This window comes from Mangifera indica, chromosome 15 (genome assembly GCF_011075055.1).
Source record: "Mangifera indica cultivar Alphonso chromosome 15, CATAS_Mindica_2.1, whole genome shotgun sequence".
In the NCBI taxonomy this organism is placed as follows: domain Eukaryota; kingdom Viridiplantae; phylum Streptophyta; class Magnoliopsida; order Sapindales; family Anacardiaceae; genus Mangifera; species Mangifera indica.
In genome coordinates, this window is record NC_058151.1 from 1,622,399 (window position 1) to 1,646,019 (window position 23,621).

A 23,621-nucleotide genomic window follows, 5' to 3' on the forward strand; every position below is an offset into this window, starting at 1 on the left:
TGTGAAATTGGCCGTAATATCAAAAGATAAATTCAGTCGAGTTTGAATTAGGGTAAATTCTAGTTTAACTCAAATTTGAAATAATAAACTTAAATTCAAGCATCAACAAGTTTGATCGGTGAATTGTGATACCAAATAAGATAATGACTTGTCTAAAATGAAAATAAAAAAGAATGCTCAGAAAAAAAATTGTCAGCAACTGTTCATACTTAAATCGAATTATTGAATTAGAGTTTTAACTCAAATTTAAAATGATTTAAATCCACTTCTAATATTAAAAACATGAATTAATGATCGATTTTTGAATCATTAAAAAGGGGTTAAAGTAAGAAAAAAAAAAGTTTCTAGAAAAACAAGTGGGATATCCCTTGCGTAATAATATTCTTTTTCCTGCTTTTGGTGTATAAAAAAGAAGTGAACATTAAATTTCCCAAAAGATACTCTTAGTTTTTCTTTCAAAATATAATTAAGTTGCTAGAAAGGACTTGGAATATTTATATATGTATAAGAATTAGTAGACAAATATATATATATATATATATATATATATATATATATATATATATATATATATATGTTTGTCGTTTGTGCAAAGAGGAGATTCATAATTTAAAAAATAATTATCATAAATCTGGACCACCCACAAGAATAAATGATGCAAACATTCTTACCCCTTTTGGTGGGATGTCCTAACCACATCAAAATTAACTTTTAGTTGTGGAGGAATGACATCTTTTATGTACTAATAAAATTAGGGGCATAAATAATAATATATTATTATATAAGTAAATATTATTTTAATTTAAAATTATTTATTGACATAATAAAATATTGTTATTTATATATAAAATTGTTCTCATTATTTGTGCATAAGTTTTGATATGATCTGAGCCGATTTGGTCTTGAAAGATAGTTTGATTTGATTTAGCTCAGTGTAAATTTGTTTTATTTAAATTTCAATTGAAAGATTTGATTCGTTTTTTAAACCGAATTGAACTCAAGTTAGCAGATATTCGACTCGATTTAGCTCAAACTAGCTTGAATTAATAATTCAAATTCGTGGCTTAGTTTGACTTAAATTCATAACTCAAATAAGAAATTTTGAATATTATTTAGGTAAAATGATGTCGTTTTATTAATAAACTACGAACTCGAGCCACTAATTCAAGTCATACATTCAAACAATTAATTCAAGCTAAACTGAGTTACAAATTTAAACTATTAATTCGAGTTACGAAATCGAATCAAATTAGAACCGAACCAAACTAAACTATTTTTCATCCAAGCCAAACGTGATTTTGGCTTGACAAATTCTACCCTAATCATTTTCTATTCAAGCCAAACTCGAGCCAAAAGATATTCGGGTTCAATTTGGTTCATATCCACCCCTATTTGTGCACATAACTTTATTGTTTCCGTATTTATAAAATAAGTGTTTTTTAATAATAAAATTATATGTACGAACAATAAACATAAATAATGATATTTTACCATATGAATGAGTGAATTTGAATTAAAGATAAAGTAATAGCGAATCACATAATAATATATTATTATTTATAGAAAAATTTATATTCACTATTTATACGCATAACATTACTCGTTTTTTAATAAATATTGTTATAAAAAGATAATCCTATGGCCTCATTTTGTTACATAGTACTGGATTGGATTGGACAAAATCATGGCAGTTGCATTGTTTAGTTTAATATATTGTTTTGGCTCCATGTTCTATTTTGTTTCTCCTGTGTTATATGATAAAACTTGCAAACACCAATGCTAGTTATCTTAGGGTTTCCTTAACCTGTTAAATTCGATTTCGGATGATCATACATAATAACATTTAATCCTTATGACTAACAAATGCGAGATAATGATTATAATGTCATTATATTTTATTTTAAATACATATTAAGATTTAATTATCTTTTATATAATTTTAATCTAATTAACCCTTTCGCGTGTTCTATAATATAAATAAAGGGATGCAAGGAGTTAAAAGAGGGTGAAGAGATTGAATTCTTTCGAGCTCCGAGCAAATAATAACATTATTATAGACATTTGCTTAAATAATATGTTGAAACATTTTAATTATTTTTTAATATTTCGTAGCCATTGTTAAAATCGGACTGTTAATTTTTTCCAATTACTCTTATTTTCTAATGTAAGACACAATCTTGTGTACTTCTCGTTGATATAAAGATTAACAAAAGTTATCACGAAAATAAAATTTAGATAAAGTAGCCAAAATTGTCAAATTAAATAATTACACATAATTGAAAATTGTTTTCATTACAAGAAGGGATGTATTAATTTCCTTTATTAATTCTTTAAACAATAATAAGCAATGAATATATTAATTACTAGAAAATAAAAAATTAACTAATAATTTTAATAAATAAATAATTGTTTAATGTATATATAAATATTAAATAGTTCTTTTTTATAAATATGGAATTCTAATTATAAGATATGAAAATTAATGAGTTTTTGGAACTAAAAGTCTAAAAGTAAAACATCAAAGTCATTTCCAAAGTGAAAAATGGATTCATCAATGACATAGGTTAGGGGTGGGTTTGAAACCAACCCAATACATATTTGGTTTGAACTAATCGAATTTGAATTAAACTTTTAACCAGATAATTTAATTCGAATTTGATTCATATATCTCTCCAGTGACATGTTTTACATGTTAATAGTATTATTCATCTTATCCAATAACAATAGTCTTATAACGATATTATATATTAATTTAAATTTAAACTTGAACTGAGTATTATAAATTCGAATATACCCTTTTACAGATTTGGTTAAACTCAAAATCTACCGCTAACATTGATAAAATAGATGTATTGATCATGATAAACTAATTGATCTAATAGTTGAAAACAAGAGAAATAAAAAATCATTATATACAATTATATAAAGATTTGACAGAAATAAATAGGATGAATGATGGAAGGAGATGTTGGTTGAAAAAACAATATTAGAAAGAGATGAACAAGATGATCGATTTGATTGCTACAATGATGATGAGATGAGAGGTTTTTTTTTTTTTTTTTTTTTTTTCTTCTTTTAACTGTAAAAGAAAAAGAAAATTTAAGAGGTGGGTTAGGCAAGTTGTGAAAGACAAATAATGATGAATAAGAGAGAAATTTTTATGAGTGGGGGGCCAAGAATTGGGTTCGGCAATGGAGATGTCAAAATGATAATATTTATATTTTAATACTTTTGTCAAAAGCAATAAAGCAATTGAAGATTGAGATTTGAGATGGATGGATTTTATGAATTGTTCATCATTAATGAATCCCTACTAATTGATTTTTGTTTCCTTTGTTCAACTGTCAATTAGTTAAGGAGATCATATTATCACGGTGGTTAAAAAGTGGATATCGATCTAATTGAGTTTGAATATTTTTATATTTTAATTTAATTTGGATAAAAAAATATTTGGTTTGGATTAACTTAAGTTCGTTGAGTCAAAATTAAAATAATTTCAATTTAACTTAAATAAAAATTGTTTAGTTCAAGTTTAGCTTAAGTTTAATTTAAGTTTATAATTCAAATCTATGATTTGGATTCATAGTATCAGTTTGCGGCGCATTAACAAATAACATCACTTTGACATTTGTTTAATCAATAAAATTATGTGTACTCATTTTAGGTACATAAATATATATACACTTATATATATATCATCATATGATTAAATGATTTTAAATTAAAGATAAAGTAATACCTAATCATATAATGATATATATAACTTGATGAGTCACGACCCAAGTTCAAACCAAATCAATCAATCAATCAATCTAACTTGCAAGTCAGAGTGACCCAAATTCCCTTTAGTTTGAATTTAAGTCAATTTAATAAATAAAATAGTTTTCTCAGTTTGAATTTAACTTAAATTTGACACAAATTTAAGTCAAACCGAACCGACCAAGTTGGCTTTCAAGATCAGACTAACTCAATTTAGGTTCATCTCTAATAATAACCCTCACTGAAGTTCAAATAAAAAATAATTTCATATTTTTCAACGATTTTTTTTCTTTATTTTTGACAACTATTTTTTTATCTAACATTTTCTTCAATGACTTGATGCTCAATTCAAACTACTTATTTTGAATTAAAATTGAGTTTGAATTAATCTTTATTTGAGTATGACTCAACTCACATCCACGGGAAGTGCTTTTACCTTTCCTTTCTGCATGACTAGGATGCATGTCAATAATGGATGATTCTACTTCACAAGAGACAAACAATGGCATAGAAACGGAAGTGCAAATAAACCAACTAAATTGGATGCTTCGTTGGATTTCTTGGACTAGATTGAGCCTGAGACAAGAGGAAACAACCACAAAACTCAAAAAAGAAAATTTCTCAAAGTCAAAATTTTACATTTTAGTGCTTTTTTTAAAGGGTGCTGAGAATGATATTTGATGAGCTTTTGGAATTATATTCTCTTAATCATTTGAGAAGTCAAAACTCTCAAGAAAATTACCCATGAAAAATAACTTAAAAATTTATCGGCCGAAATAGGATGCAAAATCTTCTTTCTGAACCTTCATCAAGAGATTCCCGAAACTTGCCAATAAAAATTGAATCAAGGACCTCTAAGAGATAATTCAAGTGATAAATAAGAGAGATTTTAATAAAAATAAACGTTTAAATCTCTTTTGACGTTATATCAAAATTAAACTCATTTTATCTAAAGTAGAGATTATAAGATTGATCATTAGATTTAATATGAGCAGTTCATTAGACCTTAAGTTTCACATGTTTAATATAATCAATTTAATTCTGAAAAAATAATAACTCAAATGAGATTTTTTCATTAAAAGAAAAAAAAATCAAATCAAAAAAGGAAATGCTTGCCTACAAATGAAGAAATTATTTATGACCCACCCCAAGGCATAGTTTAATTGACAACAGTAAAAGGTGTTCAAATAAGAGAACATGAGCTTAAAATTTGCTATCAATATATCAAAATTAAACTCTAAACTTATCGATATAAATAAGTTGATGAACAACTACAAGTTGAGGTATCAATAATTTCATGTATGAAGAACCAAAATTCCAAAAAATACAGGCATATGGATACGGGCAACACCAACTCAAGCAAATGCCCATCCACTCATACTTCACATCTGATTCAGACAGGCTTTGCAAGCAAATGGGCATTAACTGATGACATTTTACCCGTAGAAAAAGAGGTAATACTATGTATACTATATTGGATACATAAATACATACACACTTGTATGTTTCATCATATGATTGAATGTTATTTTATCTTTAATTCAAAATCAACCAATTATATGATGACACACATAAAATGTATACCTATTTGTTTATCCAAAATGGGTACATAGTTTTATTGGTAGAAAAATACATTACCAAATTTACATCTCTTATCGTTCTTCAACTTCAAATAATTTTGCATTAGCAAATACTGCCACAATAACATATCTGGTTAGTGAAGTTCATTCAGTTGCTTCCTCTGTGAACAAACCGAGCCGATCCTGTTTTTGCCAGGCCAGAATAATAATCACCTACGTTTGCCACAAACAGTGGATCCCTATCTTCCGTTTTGAGCTCACTGCTACTACCACTGGTGGCATTTCCCTGATCGGTTTGCTCCAACTCTCTCGTTAAGTTCTCCATCATCTTCTTTAGACTAGCTTTGCTCATCCGCCCTGCTTCCCCTGTTGAGATTCCCACCATTGTAATTTTAGGAAGAAAAGGATTTGGCTGTAAGTTTTCTTTTGTGCAATTGATAGATGAAGTGTTTTTTCTAGTACATGTCTTTTGAGGTTGGCGATCTTGTTTTAACCTTGGATGACTAAACCAATCTCCAACAGGAAATCGAAAATCTGGTGTCTGCCCGTGTTTTTCTAAACTCTTGTCTTCCAGTTGATGATCAGAAGTGCCATTTGATTCAGAGTTGTCAAGGCAGCTGGTCGACTCAGACGCTCTTAGAAAAGATGCTGCACTCCTGCAAACAAAATGAACACATTGTCATTATAGCACTCTAAATGTATGAAGAAAAACTATGTTTGATGATTGCGTGCTATGTCACAATGTGTCTAAATGAGTTTTCAAAACAAACTAATGATTCTAATGTCAAGATTGGAAAGTGGATACATGGAAAGTTCAATAATCAACTTATTTTGAAATTCAGACTCTATCTGCGTGGTACATTAAACTGCAAACCATTTATGCCCCATTAAATTGGTAAGGCATGTATCAAACATATTACATAAATCTTACAATGCAAGCCATCAAAGTTGCATAAGATATACCTATTCTCAAATGAGTCAACCATGTAAGGAAACTTTGGTTGAATGCCAGTAGCTTTTCGCAACCACCTATTACCCAGAAGTACTTTGTCGACAGCATAAAGAAGCTGGATTTCGGCAGCCTTTGAAATGACACTTAAAGGTATTCCAGGATGGCCTATCTCATCCAGCACTTCTTGAACCTGAATAGACACTATTTTCAGTCCACAAAATAAACCGCCCAAATTTATGTAAACAAAGGCCATACACACAAACTGCTGTTTGATTTAATAAAAAGAATTATATCTTTAATTTGAATTTTACTTGTTTGCACAAGAAAACAGATGGTGAATTACTGATACACATAAGAATACAAAAATGGCTAAATCTTAACAACTGCGGTTCCATAATCATCATCCTACAACAAATCTTAACAACTTCGAAAAAAGGGCTAAATCTGTGAAGACAAAGAAAATTGCGGTTCCAGAGTTAGTCGAGAATCCTAAAAAAATATTAAAAGGAAAAATAGATTTAGTACCTCCGGAGGCTCCCACACACTATCTCCAATCTCTTCAATCACCTCTGCTGCCACGTTGTCATCAATTACATCACTTCGGCGCTGCATGTGTCGAGTTTGAATTAAAGAATGGAAGTGCTGATCAACAGATTCTTCAAGAATGTTATCTAGAATGTCTTTATCAAAGAAGTATGGAGTATACCTGATGAAGAAGTAATAACAATAAGCATCAGATACATTGTAGAGGGATACACAAACATTTTAAGATGAATTGAGAAACTGAAGCAATTAGGGTATGTGAATAATGATGCAATACGATATTTCCCCTTAAAAAAGAGGATATCAACATACTTATCCAATCTAAGAATGAATATGATAAAGAGCCAATCAGTCAGGCTCTCAATGCATAAAATATTAAACATTTGAGTCAAAGTAACCTCATTCAGCTGGGGTCTCACTTTAGAAGAAAATTTTATAGTCTACTGACAATAATTGTTAATAATTGTTAATCTTGTTAGTTTTAAATAACACAGAACACACCATTTTATTCCATCAGTTGTAGCTATTGCAATATCCAAATTTTGAGCACTGAAAACAGGCACTCCATCAATCCTTCTTCTCCCATCACTCTGTGGAATTGTCTTTAGAAGCTTGTTGGCTGCTTTGACCTGAGGGAAACAAAATTTTCTTTTCAAAATGAATCCTAGCACATTACAGGAGGCATATAATAAAAAAATGAAAAGGAAACACGTGCATGTACATTACCTGTTTCTCATTTGGAACAAACTGAAATAAGTGAGGTTTATCCTGCATAACACATTGTAAGAATGATTAAAAGAAGTGTAGTGAATCCAGAAAAGGAAATATCATCACAAACAACTGCAAGTATGTTTTCGCCATAACGTAGAAAGAACATAAACAAAATAAACCTATGAAGAAATTCATGATATAAAACTTTGACATGAGCAAGTAGTGGAATAAGCAAAATTTAACACCTAGGAAAATCTGGATCTCGCTTAGATGTGTTCACATGTTCTATTTCAGGACCAAAACAAAATAGCAGATATGAATTTTTGGAAACATCACTCAGATTAACATATCCCAATCCTGATAATTTCTGCTGAGTACAAGAATTGTGTTCCAAAATTGAGCTAACTTGAAGTAATATAATCATAGTTACAATTGTCTCCTTACATAATTTTAAGGCCACCTTGAACCATTTTTTTCTTCAAACCAGTGCAGTCATTTGCTTAAATTTTCCCAACACTGAATCATGCTGCCCATAAATTCCATCCAATGCACTAAATAATGTAGAATGACTGAACGAGTAATATATACTTCAAGGAGCCACTCAAGAATATCACAGAGAAGGCAAAACAGTTCTGTACCATATTACCATCTAGACAACAAAAATGCTTTCACAATGTTTACATGAACCTTCCAGATTATTCTCTAAATGGTTCAATTTTGGGCGTTCACAGGCCAGAGTGCACATCCCATTTACCTCAAACATCATTTTTTTTAGAAGCGTCATTAAGACTCAAATATTCTATACCACAGCACATGACAGCACCAACACAACAATGAATGGTGATTGGATTCAAAATGCATTAAAAATATGGCAAACAAACTGCAGTTTGATAATCTCATATATTCAGTAATGTGATATTAGAAAAATAGGTTGAGATGATTAACACAGGTTCAAAATCAATAATCCAATTTGAACACACAGATAAATACAAGAGTGTACACTCAAATCAAGTGAGCAGTACCTTAAAATGTTCATATGCCAAATCAAGACGACAGGCTCCCACCACACCGCTTGGAATATTCAGCTGCTTAACATATGCAACTGAAACAAAACATTTAATCAGAGTGCAATATACTTTCCAGTGGGAGAGAAGTATGCATGAATACAATGATCATAGGGAGGGACATAAGAAAAAATGAAAAGGTCAAAATAAACGATCAGATGACAGAAAACAGACAGAACTAACATCTCCAAGGAAAATAAAAAAATCCATTCTAAGCTGAAGACCTCCAAACACTTGAGTTAGTAAAATGCCTTTTTAAGATCAATTCAATGGATAATAAAGTTCTAAAATACCAATAGAATGAGGTAGTTCTGAGCAAAAAGCCAGAAGCATGTCAAATATTGGTGTTCCCGCATGTAAGAAGATAAAAATGGGCAAAAAAACTTAGCAATTGTCGAATGTCAAGTCATACCTGCATCACCTAAATCCATGAAAAAGCGAAATACAGGGCCTTTCCTTTCACTCTTAGTGATTGTTGCAAACATCTTCTTTAACCACTCAGGTGTTCTACAAATCAATACAGAATCAGTCAAACATATTAAAATATGTAGAGAAATCGAGCAAAGTAAGATACACAACACCAAAAACTCCTAATGAAGTTATGATAAAGCTTATACTCATCACACAAGGGACAAAATTGCCAGAAATAAGTAATGTGTATGTGTGTATGCAAACAAAATGTTAGGACTAATGTATACATAACACGCAGGAAAAAGCACTCTGAAGAAAGGAAATCAAAAGGCAACAGCACAAGGGGACAGGTGTCACTCCAGCAGGCTCCAAGTCCTTTAGAACCAACAAAGGACAACAGAGCTACAGACAACCTTTGCAGAAACGGTTAAAGGGATATAAAAGAGAAAGAGGGAGGAAAAAAGGGGAAAGGAAAAAAATCAGAGAATGGAGGGGAATTGAGGGAAGAGCAGACCTCTTGAAGGCTGCAGGCTGTTTTCTTATTATTAAGTTTGTTTTTTATTTCCGTAATTGGCGTTTCCAGAGAGTAGCTTAAGAATTATAAGTTTCTGTAATCGGAAAACACGGTTTATTTTTCATCCAGTAATTTCATTAGACTTTTATATCATCTTGCTAAACATACATAGTTCTTTATTACACATTGAGAATATTGGTTTTTCCTTTTAAGTTTATCTCAGCTATTTTCATTACATCTTCTTGTGGGATCCTGAGTTTCTGCGTTGAGGCAGCAGTGCCTGCTTCTTGTGATTCCTTAGCCTGTAATCCTATTGCTGTTGGCAACGATCCTTGGGAGTCCCTCCAGGTACCTAACAAACTTGGTATCAGAGCAAATGACTAGGATGGAGGCAAGGGTAGATGGATTGGAAGAAGAAGTGGCGTCCATGAAAGGAAGGTTGGAAGGGCTTGACAGAAGAGTAGAGAGCATGAGCGGTAATGTGGAGGAAATTAAAGGCAGAATGCAAGGGGTGGAAACAGTAATGGAGACAATGAAAGAATACTTGAGGGAAGTGAGGGAACGTTTGGTGGTGAAGGATAGTGGACCATCTGACAAAGGCAAAGCAACCATGGAGACGCCACCAACTCCTACGCATACATCACCAACGAGGGAAGTTACGCCTCCACCAACAATGGGGGCAGAAGAGCCAGAACAAACCGAAGGAGCCAGAGAGCAGAGGACTGAAGTGGGGGATAATACAGGAGGTGTTCGACGTGAACTGATTCATCGACGTCTGGAGCTACCGGTGTTTGTCGGAGACGACCCGGTAGGGTGGGTTTTTCGAGCGGAGCATTATTTCTCTGTCAATCAACTTTCAGAACAGGAGAAACTAATAGCAGCTGGCGTATGCATGGATGGCAAGGCGTTAAGGTGGCTCCAATGGAACGAAACCCGGCAACGGTTCGCTAACTGGACAGAACTAAAAAGGGAAATGCTACTAAGATTTCGTCCAGCACAAGAAGGGTCTCTATATGAGGACCTCATGGCGCTGCGACAAATGGGAACAGTGGAGGAGTATAGAAGTTGGTTTGAGGCCATTTCTGCACCAATAGAGGACGCCGCCGAGGAAGTCTTACTATCAGCCTTCATGAACGGACTGAAGAAAGAAATACGGGCAGAAGTAAAACTCTTTCGCCCGACGACGCTGAAGGAGGCGATGTTGAGAGCACAGGAGATTGAGGAGAAAAATCGGATTATTGACGCCCGACCCGGAACCTATACTACCCATTTAAACTACAGAACTCGGACTTCCAACCCAACTTGCTCTTACCTCACCAGCCCAAATCCAAGACCACCCCATACACCAACCCATGCCCAAACGAACGGCCCACCATCGCAGCCCAACATGCGAACCGATCGACCCATTTCAAGCTTCCAGACCGCCCCACAGACCGGATCAAACCGGCCCCTAAATAACACCAATTTCGCATCCAATTCCAAAATCTCTCCAGCAGCAGATATTAGGGCAGATTTGTCTATCAAGGGAACACCCAGCTCCGTTGCGTCAGCTAATCAATCGCCACAGGAACGCCGATATCGGAGACTCTCCGACGAAGAGTTCCGATCAAGGTTGGAGAAGAGACAGTGTTTTCGATGTGATGAAAAGTTCTTCCCAGGGCACCGATGCAAACTTAGACAACTCCGAATCATGGTGGCGTCTGAAGAAGAAGAGGACATAGAGGCAGAAAACTTGATAGAAGAGGAGGAGACGACTCTAGAAGAAAAGGAGCTGGAGCTGTCTTTGAACAGTAGCTCGGTAGTCGGAATATGTAGTCCGAAAACAATCAAATTTTTAGGGAGGATCCAAGGAAGGAAGGTTGTGATTCTCCTTGATAGTGGGGCAACCCACAACTTTATTTCTCAGAAATTGGTTATGGAACTACCATTAGAGGTGTCACCCGTGAAGTTTACAGTCACTTTGGGAGATGAACGAAGGGTCCAAGGATTAGGGAGATGCGACGGAGTTGAGATCGAATGTCAGGAGATTAAAATAATTCAGAGTTTTTTCCCTTTTGAGCTGGGAAGCGTAGATGTAATCTTAGGAATGGATTGGCTCTGTAGATTGGGGGAGGTGAAAATTAATTGGAAATCCCAGACAATGAAATTCGAATGGGGAGGACGGCGTGTGGAGCTGAAGGGAGATGTCTCTTTATGCAGAGTTGAATCCTCCCTGAAGGCTATAGTAAACTCAATGAGGGAAGGTGGAGAAGCATATTGGGTGGAGTTCAGGGGATTGACGCAGAAGGGAGAATTTAATCCACAGCATTTAGAACCATGCCTGAAGGAGCTGATAGAGGGGTACCAACATCTCTTTCGTGAACCCACTAACCTGCCTCCGAGAAGAACTCAAGATCATGCTATTAGACTTTTGCCCAATGCTCTGCCCCCAAATATCCGACCTTACAGGTACCCACATTTTCAGAAAAATGAGATAGAAAGAATTGTTCAAGAGATGCTTACAGCAGGGGTAATTAGGCCAAGTGTGAGCCCGTTTTCTAGTCCCGTATTATTAGTAAAGAAGAAAGATGGGGGATGGAGATTTTGTGTCGACTATCGCGCTCTCAACAAGGTTACTATTCCAGACAAATTTCCGATTCCTGCCATTGATGAATTGTTCGACGAATTGGCTAGAGCAGTAATTTTTAGTAAGCTAGATCTGAAATCAGGCTACCACCAGATTCGGGTTAGAGACGAGGATATTGAGAAAACGGCCTTTCGTACACACGATGGGCATTACGAATTTCTCGTGATGCCATTTGGTCTCTCAAATGCACCTGCAACTTTCCAGGGGGTAATGAATGAGATTTTTAGACCGTATTTAAGACGGTTTGTTCTTGTTTTTTTTGACGATATTCTGATTTATAGCAAAGATTTTGGGGAACATACAAGGCATCTTCGGATAGTGCTGGAGTTGATGAAGGACCATCAATTGGTTTTAAATTTCAAAAAGTGTTCTTTTGGGCAGAGGAAAATAAGCTACTTGGGCCACATAGTTTCGGCAGAAGGGGTGGAAGCAGATCCGCTTAAAATTCAAGCAATGAGAAATTGGCCTATTCCGAAAGACTTACGAGAGCTGAGAGGATTCCTGGGTTTAACAGGATATTATCGAAGGTTCGTTCAAGGGTATGGAAAAATCGCAGAACCACTCACGAGATTGTTAAAAAAAGATTCTTTTGTTTGGAGTGACGAAGCCACCCAGGCATTTGAAAGATTAAAGCAGGTGATGTCGTCAGCTCCTGTATTAGCCTTGCCAGATTTTTCGAAAGAATTTGTTATAGAAACAGATGCATCAGGGGTGGGATTGGGTGCTGTTCTTATGCAAGATAAGAGGCCGGTAGCTTATATCAGTAAGGCGCTTTCGATTCAGAACAGAAACAAATCCGTATACGAGAGGGAGCTAATGGCGATTGTGATGGCATTCCAGAAATGGCGTCACTACTTGTTAGGAAGGCATTTCAAGGTAAAGACAGACCAACGGAGTCTTCGGTTTCTGACTGATCAACGAGTTATCGGAGCTGACCAGCAGAAATGGGTAATGAAAATGCTTGGGTATAACTTTGAAATTTTGTACAAACCAGGAATTGAAAATAAAGCAGCAGACGCCCTCTCTCGGAAATCAGAGACGGATGGGGAAATTTGGGCAGTCTCCACAACACAAATAATGGGCTTGGAAGAGGTTGAACGGGAAATTTCAGAGGATGAGAAACTTAGGGGAATAATACAGGATCTGCTGACGAATCCCAACTCCCATGAAGGCTACAAGTTACAGAAGGGAAGATTACTTTATCAAGGAAGGTTGGTCCTTTCAAAAACTTCTTCCTTCATTCCTGTTTTTCTAACAGAATTCCATGCATCTCCGTACGGTGGACATTCTGGATTTTTTCGCACCTATAAACGAATTTCCAGTGTGCTTTATTGGGAAGGGATGAAAGCTACTGTGAAGAGATTTGTATCAGAATGTGAAACTTGTCAGCGGATGAAATTCGAAGCAGCATCTCCGGCGGGACTGCTGCAACCACTGCCCATCCCCACCAAAGTCTGGGATGATATTTCTATTGACTTCATCACAGGCCTTCCAAAAACGCCACATGCAGACACCATTTTAGTGACAGTTGACAGGATGACGAAATATGCACATTTCTTGGCACTAAAACACCCTTTCACAGCTGCGGAAGTTGCCAGGAAATTCATACAAGAAATAGTGAAGTTGCATGGTTTTCCTCGATCAATTGTTTCTGATCGCGATCGACTTTTTATGAGCCAATTCTGGGCTGAAATTTTTAAAGCTGCAGGTACCACACTCAAGTTTAGTTCGGCGTACCACCCTCAAACCGACGGGCAGACGGAAGTAGTAAATCGAAGCCTAGAAACCTACTTGCGGTGCTTCTGCTTTCGTCAACCTAAGCGATGGCTAAAATGGCTCCCATGGGCGGAGTATTGGTTCAATACATCTTACAACGCATCCGCCGGCATGACACCCTTTAGGGCATTGTATGGCAGAGAACCACCGGCATTACTAAGATGGGTCGAAGAGGTATCGAAGATAGAAGAAGTCAACAAGATGATTGAAGAAAGGAATGCGGTGCTCGACGAACTCAAAGACAACTTGAGGAAAGCTCAGGAAAGAATGAAAAAACATGCTGACAAAGGCAGAAGAGATATCCAATATTCAGTGGGTGATTATGTGTTCCTAAAAATCCAACCATATCGTTTCAGATCATTAGCGAGCCGAGCAAATGAAAAACTCAGTCCTAGATATTATGGTCCTTTCGAGATACTACAGAGGATTGGATCAGTAGCTTACCGTTTGAAATTACCTCCTACCGCAAAAATTCATTCAGTATTCCATGTTTCACAATTGAAGAAAAGAGTTGGTCCAACAGTAACCTGCCAACCTCTCCCTGAATGCTTGACCGACGATGGAGAACTACAAGTGCAGCCATCAGCAATATTACAACATCGGTACTCTCAGCATGGGGAACTGGAAATTCTAGTGAAATGGGAAGGCCTCCCTGACTGTGAGAATACCTGGGAATTATTCACAACCTTCAGCAACCTCTTTCCACAGTTTGACCTTGAGGACAAGGTACCTTTCGATGGGAGGGGAAATGTTAGGACTAATGTATACATAACACGCAGGAAAAAGCACTCTGAAGAAAGGAAATCAAAAGGCAACAGCACAAGGGGACAGGTGTCACTCCAGCAGGCTCCAAGTCCTTTAGAACCAACAAAGGACAACAGAGCTACAGACAACCTTTGCAGAAACGGTTAAAGGGATATAAAAGAGAAAGAGGGAGGAAAAAAGGGGAAAGGAAAAAAATCAGAGAATGGAGGGGAATTGAGGGAAGAGCAGACCTCTTGAAGGCTGCAGGCTGTTTTCTTATTATTAAGTTTGTTTTTTATTTCCGTAATTGGCGTTTCCAGAGAGTAGCTTAAGAATTATAAGTTTCTGTAATCGGAAAACACGGTTTATTTTTCATCCAGTAATTTCATTAGACTTTTATATCATCTTGCTAAACATACATAGTTCTTTATTACACATTGAGAATATTGGTTTTTCCTTTTAAGTTTATCTCAGCTATTTTCATTACATCTTCTTGTGGGATCCTGAGTTTCTGCGTTGAGGCAGCAGTGCCTGCTTCTTGTGATTCCTTAGCCTGTAATCCTATTGCTGTTGGCAACGATCCTTGGGAGTCCCTCCAGGTACCTAACACAAAATAAATCCGTTTTTTGAAGTACCTGGGATCCAGACCTCATAAAGTCGTCAGTGGTAAATTTGAATGACCAAATGAATAGAAACAAACTAGGGTAATATAAATATAACTTCAATCCTCATGTAAAAACCAATTAGGATTTCTTATTCAAATACAAAAGATGTCTTTATTCTTCCTATTCCACCTTGTATTGTTTTTGAAAAAGGGAAAGTAAGTTTCAATCACCATTAATAATTTTATTTTACTAGTATAAGAAAACACAACCATAGAGCCTATAAAATTGATATGAACTTGAATCAACCAGACGGTGTCGTTCTACAGCTATAAATATTATATCGTCATTTGCATTGCATTTTGGATTTTATTTGAATTAGTTTTAATTTGGTTTTAAATAAATTATTGCCGCAGAATAAAAAAGGCAGCTGATGTGGCTGTATCCAGCTATGAGTTGTTATGAGCTTTTAATTAGTTTGTGGAAGAATCCCTTTAAAAGTGCATGTAACCATTTGGAGACGGAATGAAAAAAATAATATTGTTCATTGTCTTCCTTATTGGTTCTCTGTAATCTCTACTTTCTTTCTCTAGAATTTCCTTGGTTCTTGTTGTCTTGTGTGAATTCATATCAGTGTTTATCAAGTGGTATCAGAGCAGCAATTTGAACTATGGCTGATGGTACCTGAAGTCAGGAGCTTCGCCGAGAATTAGCGTAGTTGGTACAGGAATCGGAGCTTCGCCAACAACAATTGTTGAAAAATTCCATTGATGAGATCAAGAACTTGATTGGAGGGTTAAGTGTGCAACAGTCTAAGATTGTCACTAAGCAACAAATGATGGAGATGACAAGGGAAGGAACCTCTTCAGGAGAAGTTCAGAAGTTAGCGTGAGGTAGATCCACCAAGTTGGTGTTTCCTAAATTCAATGGAGATGACTTTGACAATTGGCTTCTTCGTGCTAAATATTTTTTTGAAGTGGATGGAACTTCGCCAGAGAATCGAGTGAAGTTGGCTGCGCTACACTTAGATGGAAGGGTTATCCAATGGCATCAAGGATTAATCAAGTCTAGAGAAATCCAATCTATAACATGGGAAGAATATGTCCACCTTCTGAATGCTCGGTTTGGATCTCATGGTTATGATGACCCTTTGGCGGACCTCCGAAATTTACGACAGACTAGTTCTCTCCAACATTACTTGGATGCATTCGATGAATTACATCCAAGAGCTGGTATCACAGAAGACCAAGCCCTCAGTTTCTTTTTATCTAGGTTAGTTGATGTACTTCAGATGTCGGTCCGCATGTTCCGACCAAAGAGCCTAGCAGAGGCATATGCTTTGGCTAAACTACAAGAGCTTACAATGTCCGCCATGAAAGGACAACCTAAACTGTTCACCAAGCCATTGCCACTGGGAGCAACTCACTTTTCCAAGAATCCAGGTCTCTCTCAATCACCTCATGCATTAATTTCCACCCCAAACACAAACACGAAACCAAATTCACAACCAGGCTTGTTGCCTACGCCAAATATATCTAAATTGCAAAACACACAACCACCATGAAATAACAAACCTTTGACCAGTAAAGAATTTGACGAGAAGAGGGCCAAAGGCCTTTGTTTTTGGTGCAACGAAAAATATTCTCTCGGCCATAGGTGTAAGAAGAAACAATTGTATACCCTCCAATTAGAGGTTGACACTGGAGAAGAGGAGGAGGTAGACCAGAGTTCAACAAAGAATGAAGGAGGCTAGGAAACCAGTTTGATGCACCTCTCTTTAAATGCGCTCAATGGGGTTGCAGGACCAAGTGTTATGAGGCTACACGGATTACATCGAAGGAGACCTATATACATTCTAATTGATTCACGCAGCACTCACAACTTCTTAGGTAAGAAGACTGCTCTGAAACTTGGTTGTGCAATGGTGCCAGTGGAAGGAATTAAGATTCGGGTGGCTAATAGGCAACATTTACAGTGTAATAAACTATGTGAAGGCTTTACATGGAGGGCTCACGGACAGGAACTTACGGTAGATGCTTACATTCTTCCACTTGCCAACTATGACTTGATTTTAGGGGCTCAATGGCTAGCAACTTTAGGTGATATTTTATGGAATTTCGAAGAGCTACGGATGATGTTTACACAAAATAGGTAGCATAGGTTGTTGCAAGGTCATAGAGACAGTGAGCTAGCTCTTAAGCTCTTATTAATAATATTCATCTGTTGAAATTATTGTAGAGGGATCAACAACTAGCATCGGTTCAATTAATTATGCAATCAGGAAAAATGGAGTTGTTTATGATCCATACAACTGGAGAAGTACGTAGCGGAGAGTGGTTGGAACTAGAAATGCTCTTACAACAATTTCAAGATGTTTTCAATGATCAGATGGGATTGCCTCCCTCACAAACACATGACCACCGGATTATTTTAAAAAATGACACCAAGCCAATCAACTTGAGACCATACAGACATAACAGCCTGCAAAAAGATATTCTTGAGAAAATGGTGAAGGAAATGCTAGAAACAGGAGTTATCAGACCTAGTAGCAGCCCATACTCAAGCCCGGTAGTGTTAGTAAAGAAGAAGGATGACTTTTGGCGCTTATGCATCGACTACAGGAGTCTTAACAAGTCAACTGTAAAAAATAAATATCCCATTCTAGTGGTGGAAGAACTCTTAGACGAGTTGGGCGGGGCTGCAATATTTTCAAAAATTGATCTCAAATCAGAGTATTGGCAAATCAAAATGCATCCAAAATTGATTGAGAAGACTGCATTCAAAACTCAAGAGGGACACTATGAGTTTGTTGTCATGCCATTTGGCCTGACTAATGCACCGTCGACATTCCAAGCCTTAATGAACTCAATATTCAAGACTTGTTTAAGACGGTTCGTCTTGGTATTTTTCGACGATATATTGGTTTACAGTTGTTAGGATTGGGACATTTGTCCTCGATCCAACGGTTAATTTCTATTATAAATATATGTGTTAGGTTTCAAAAGAAAACAAGAGAAGAAAATATTAGGGTTTGGGTTGAGGGCAGCCATCTTTGGCTGATTTAAGGAGGTCTCCGGCGCCTCGAACGGCCAAAAAATGGGAGGTCCCGAACTCCTCGAATTGTTCGGCTTATCTTTGTAATGCTTAAGTTACTAAAATAGTTTTAGTTTATTATGTATTTCATGTTTTAATTTTGTGTTTTGGTTGAATAAGAGCTGAGTTCCTAACAAATGGTATCAGAGCATTCAATCCAACGGGGAAGATAGATGATGGCCGGAAAAGTAAAGAGTCGCCGGAAAATGTTGTGGAGGAGGCTGACTTGAAGAAGAATAAGAGAAATGAATCGGTGGCTACATGCTGGAAAAGTGCCAAAAAAAAAAGAGAGAAGAAGAAGAAAATGAGGACAGAGGAAGAAGGAGGATGAAAAGGGAACGTCGGCAAGAGTCTAAAAAAAAAAAGAAATTTACATAGGCAAACGCAGAGAAAGCAGAAGGAAGAAGAAAGAAGAACGAAGGAGAAGAAAGAAGAAAACAAAAAGACAAGGAGAAGGGAAGAGAAAGGAGAGAGAAATAAAAAAATAAAAAAATAGAAAAAAGGTGGAGGCCAGGGCGTTGGTTTATTGGAAAAAGAGAAAGAGAAACGTGGCTGACTTATTGGGAAAGCAAAAAAGAAGGCAGAAGCTTTGGGAAGAGAAAACGCAGAAAAGAGAAGGCAAAACTTTTTAGGAAGAGAAAAAGAAAGATCTGGCGCCCTTTGGGAAAAAAATAAAAAATTTAAATTTAAAAAAAAAATCATTTTATAAATTACCATCTTGAGGACAAGATGGTTTTGAAGGGGAGGGAAATATTAGGATTGAGACACTTGTCCTCAATCCAACGGTTAATTTTTATTATAAATATATGTGTTAGATTTCAAAAGAAAACAAGAGAAGAAAATATTAGGATTTGGGTTGAGGGCAACCATCTTTGGCTGATTTAGGGAGGTCTCTGGCGCCTCGAACGGCCGGAAAATGAGAGGTCCCGAACTCCTCGAATTGTTCAGCTTATTTTTGTAATGCTTAAGTTAATGAAATAATTTTAGTTTATTATGTATTTTGTGTTTTGGTTGAATAAGAACAGGGTTCCTAACAACAGTAAAAACAAAGAAGAGCATCTTAAACACTTAAGGCAGGTGCTGGAGCTATTGAGAAAAAATCAATTGGTTGCCAGAAGGAGTAAATGTTCATTTGGATGTGTGGAAATTACCTACTTGGACCATATAATTTCAGCTGAGGGAGTAAGAACAGACCCTGAAAAAATTAGCATTGTAGCAAATGGGCCTGTGCCACAAACAGTGAAGCAACTACGAGGATTTCTTGGCTTGACAGGATACCACCGAAAGTTTGTACAAGGGTATAGTCATCTAGCCCGACCACTACTAGAGCTACTCAAATCCAATGCCTTCCATTGGAGCAACACTGCTCAAGAGGCATTTGAAAGGCTTAAGGCGGCCATGATTACCACCCTGGTTTTGGCCCTCCTGGATTTCTCAAAAGAATTTTTGATAGAGACCGATGCATGTGGAGATGGAATTGGGGCTATATTAATGCAAGAGGGACATCCAATCGCATCTATTAGCAAAGTTTTATCTCCCAAGAACCAACTACTTTCAGTATATGAAAAAGAAATGCTCGCTATCCTCTTTGCGATAAAAAAATGGGAATCCTATCTGGTTAATCATCATTTCACCATAAAAACAGATCATGAGAGTTTGAAACACCTTCTAGAGCAGAGGGTTACCACACCAACTCAACAAGCCTGGATTGCGAAACTCATGCAATTTGATTACGATATTATCTATAAGAAGGGCAAGGAGAATCTGGATGCTGATGCCTTATCACGATTACCTGGAGTGGAAATCAACTGCTTAATCTCTAGTTTGCTACCTTCTGAAATTCTACGTGGGGTGGAAGAAACATGGACTGAAGATGAGCTTCTCCAGTCCATTATCAAGGCAAAACAACAAAATCTCAATAGCTATGAACATTATTCTTGGAACCACAACAAGTTACGACGAAGAGGAAAATATATGGTAGGACGAAATGCTACTTTACGAAATGATCTCATTGCATTGTTTCATAGTTCTGTCGTGGGTGGCCATTCTGGAATCAGTGTCACAGCAAGAAAATTACGCTAAATTGTTTATTGGAAGGGTCTATGGAAAGATGTCAGAAACTTCATCAAGGGGTGTTCTATATGTCAACGATTTAAACCTGAAAATATAGCATCCCCAGGTCTCTTACTACCTTTACCTATTCCTACTGGGGTTTTTACAGATATAACAATGGATTTTGTAGAGGGTCTTCCTAAATCGCAAGGTAAGTCTGTCATTTTGGTGGTAGTTGATCGGCTCACAAAGTACAGTCACTTTATCGAATTGCAGCACCCATACTCAATGGTCACTGTAGCTCAAGTCTTCTTAGACAATGTTTACAAATTACATGGACTGCCAAACACAATTACTAGTGACAGAGGCTCTGTGTTTATTAGTAGGTTTTGGCAGGAGCTATTCAGACTCCAGGGGGTTGGTATACAATTATCAACTGCTTACCATCCACAAACAGACGGTCAGACAGAGGTTATAAATAGGGGCTTGGAATGTTACCTGAGATGTATGGCTAGGGACTTACCTCATACGTGGTTTCGATGGTTATCTCTAGCTGAATTTTGGTATAATACATCTCACCATACTAGCATTACTATGTCATCATTTGAGGCCCTTTATGGTTATCCACCTCCTATTCATGTTCCCTACTTTCCAAATGATTCCAGAGTAGAGGTTGTAGATGCACTCCTTCGATCAAGGGAGGACACCATTCAGCTCCTAAAAAGGCACCTGGGACATGCCCAACAACGTATGAAATTGACAGCAAACTAGAAAAGAACATAGAGGCAATTTTCAGTTGGGGATTGGGTCTATCTGAAACTACAACCATACCGTCAACAAACCATGCACCAAGGCCATCCAAAGTTTCAAGCTAAGTACTATGGCCCTTTCCAGATACAGGACAGAGTGGGCATTGTAGCATATCGTCTTCAACTACCGCCTGATGCTGACATCCACAATGTCTTTCATGTTTCTCAGCTCAAACCTATGTACGCACAGATACAGGCTTTGCCGACTCTGCCGTGTATGATTCCCCTCTGTGATCATACTCTTGAGGCTATTCTAGATCGACGAATAGTGAAGTGTCACAACATTGCAGCTACTCAGGTGTTAGTAAAATGGGAAGGATTTTTGCAGGCTGCCACAACTTGGGAATTTGCAGAAGAAATGAGATGACACTTTCCTCATTTCTCCCTTGAGGTCAAGGCAATCGAAAGGGGAAATGTTGATATGAACTTGAATCAACCAGACGGTGTCGTTCTACAGCTATAAATATTATATCGTCATTTGCATTGCATTTTGGATTTTATTTGAATTAGTTTTAATTTGGTTTTAAATAAATTATTGCCGCAGAATAAAAAAGGCAACTGATGTGGCTGTATCTAGCTATGAGTTGTTATGAGCTGTTGATTAGTTTGTGGAAGAATCCCTTTAAAAGTGCATGTAACCATTTGGAGATGGAATGAAAAAATAATATTGTTCATTGTCTTCCTTATTGGTTATCTGTAATCTCTACTTTCTTTCTCTAGAATTTCCTTGGTTCTTGTTGTCTTGTGTGAATTCGTATAAGTGTTTATCAAAAACACTCAACTATGCCAAAAATAAACAAGCTTCTACCTTTGAACTAAACTATAGTATCCTAACAAGAAATAACATTATAACAACATTGGCTAGAAAAACATTGTATACAAGCATACGGTAAATGTAAAGACTAAAGATAAGAGATAAGGCGAGGTAAAAAAACGAAACCTTTTAGAAATGAAAGGAATATCGAAGTGAGTAGAGACGGCCATGAGGCCGGTACCAGAGAGATCGCACATACTGAAAACCTGGCCCACAAAGGCAGGTCCACCGCCCTTCCCATTGGAATTGATTCCCGAAATCCTGACCGTCGATGGGAAGGACTCGGGGGAGGAGACGCCGTTGACATCGGATTGGGAGGAGAGAGAGTCGGGCTGAGCGGACTCGGGGTGTGAACGAACTGAAGAGTCGGTGAATCTTAGAGGAGGAAGAGGGAAAGAGAGTTTGGAGTAGGAAGAAGTGGATGGTTGGGTGAGAAACGGCGCCGTTTTATTGGGGAGGGAAAGGAGAGAAAGGAGATTAGTGGCTGTAGTGTTGATGAAAGTGGCTACGTTGTTGTGGTGGGGAGGGTTGGGCTCATTAGAAAAAGCCATGGCTGATGGCTGAGTTGAGAGGTAGAGGAAGATTTGAAAAAAAGAGAATTGGGTTTGGTAGTTGGTGAAAATTTTGTTTGGATTTTAAAAGAATGAGAGACACCGGAAAATGAAAGTACAATAAGGGTGGCCTTTGGTATGGCTTCTCAGGTGATATTTTCTCCTATCCCAGATTTTAGGATAGACCAAAATGAATTTAAAATCAAGAGTAAACGGTTTATTCCCATTTAAAAATAATAGTTTTTCCGAGTTTATATAATTAAATCAGTTAATTTTAAAATTTTATTTATTTTCTTTTTCTAAACTCTAAAAATTAATAATATCTCCTAGAGCAAATTTTGAAAAGTAATATTTTCCCTTTAGGAGGCATTTAGTTTGAGTAATGTTTTATTACCAAAATATAAAAATTACCTTGAAGATAGATTACTTAGAAGATTATTGAGTATAAATGATTACTATATTTGATAAAATTTGATAAGTATAAATAATTATTGTGTTTGGTTAAAGGTAATAAAATATTACTAATAAATTATTTTACTTAAACGCCCTTGAATATAATTATTTTTAAATATTTTTTATATTATTTATCATATTAATTAAAAATAAATTTATTTTTATCTTAAAAAATTAATAAATTATAATATAATTATAATAAAATCAATATTACCTTGATAATCTTTAAATACCTAAGGTCAATGTGGTAATCAGATTACCACTTATATTACCTGTCACGTCAGCATTGGTAATAGAAGATTACTGTAATCTTTTATTACTGACAAACTAAACAAATGAATAAAAGATAGATTACCAAGGTAATCTTAAAAACTTGGAACCAAACGCCCCCTTAGGGTTTTCTTTCATTCTTTAGGCCATCTCCTACGACCTCTCCTTTCTCTTCCTCCTACTGTTGCTCTCTCCTCATCTCTCCTTCCGATCGGCTGTCCAAAAGCTAGGAGAACTAAAAGCTTCGTATCATCTTCCTCGAAGAAGCCTTTGGTCATCCTAGCGTTGGAATGCCTG

General features: G+C 36.4%; 1 protein-coding gene across 1 annotated transcript; it reads right to left on the reverse strand.

Moving 5' to 3' along the window:
* Positions 1–4,981: 4,981 nt before the first annotated feature.
* LOC123197623 lies at positions 4,982–22,772 on the reverse strand. Its single transcript, XM_044611949.1, has 8 exons — positions 22,177–22,772; positions 9,022–9,116; positions 8,568–8,647; positions 7,561–7,602; positions 7,336–7,463; positions 6,817–6,997; positions 6,303–6,481; positions 4,982–5,995 (listed from the first exon to the last, which is right to left on the reverse strand). The coding sequence occupies exons 1-8, from the start codon at positions 22,599–22,601 to the stop codon at positions 5,488–5,490; spliced, it is 1,638 nt and encodes a 545-aa protein (XP_044467884.1). The 5' UTR covers positions 22,602–22,772; the 3' UTR covers positions 4,982–5,487.
* Positions 22,773–23,621: the final 849 nt, after the last annotated feature.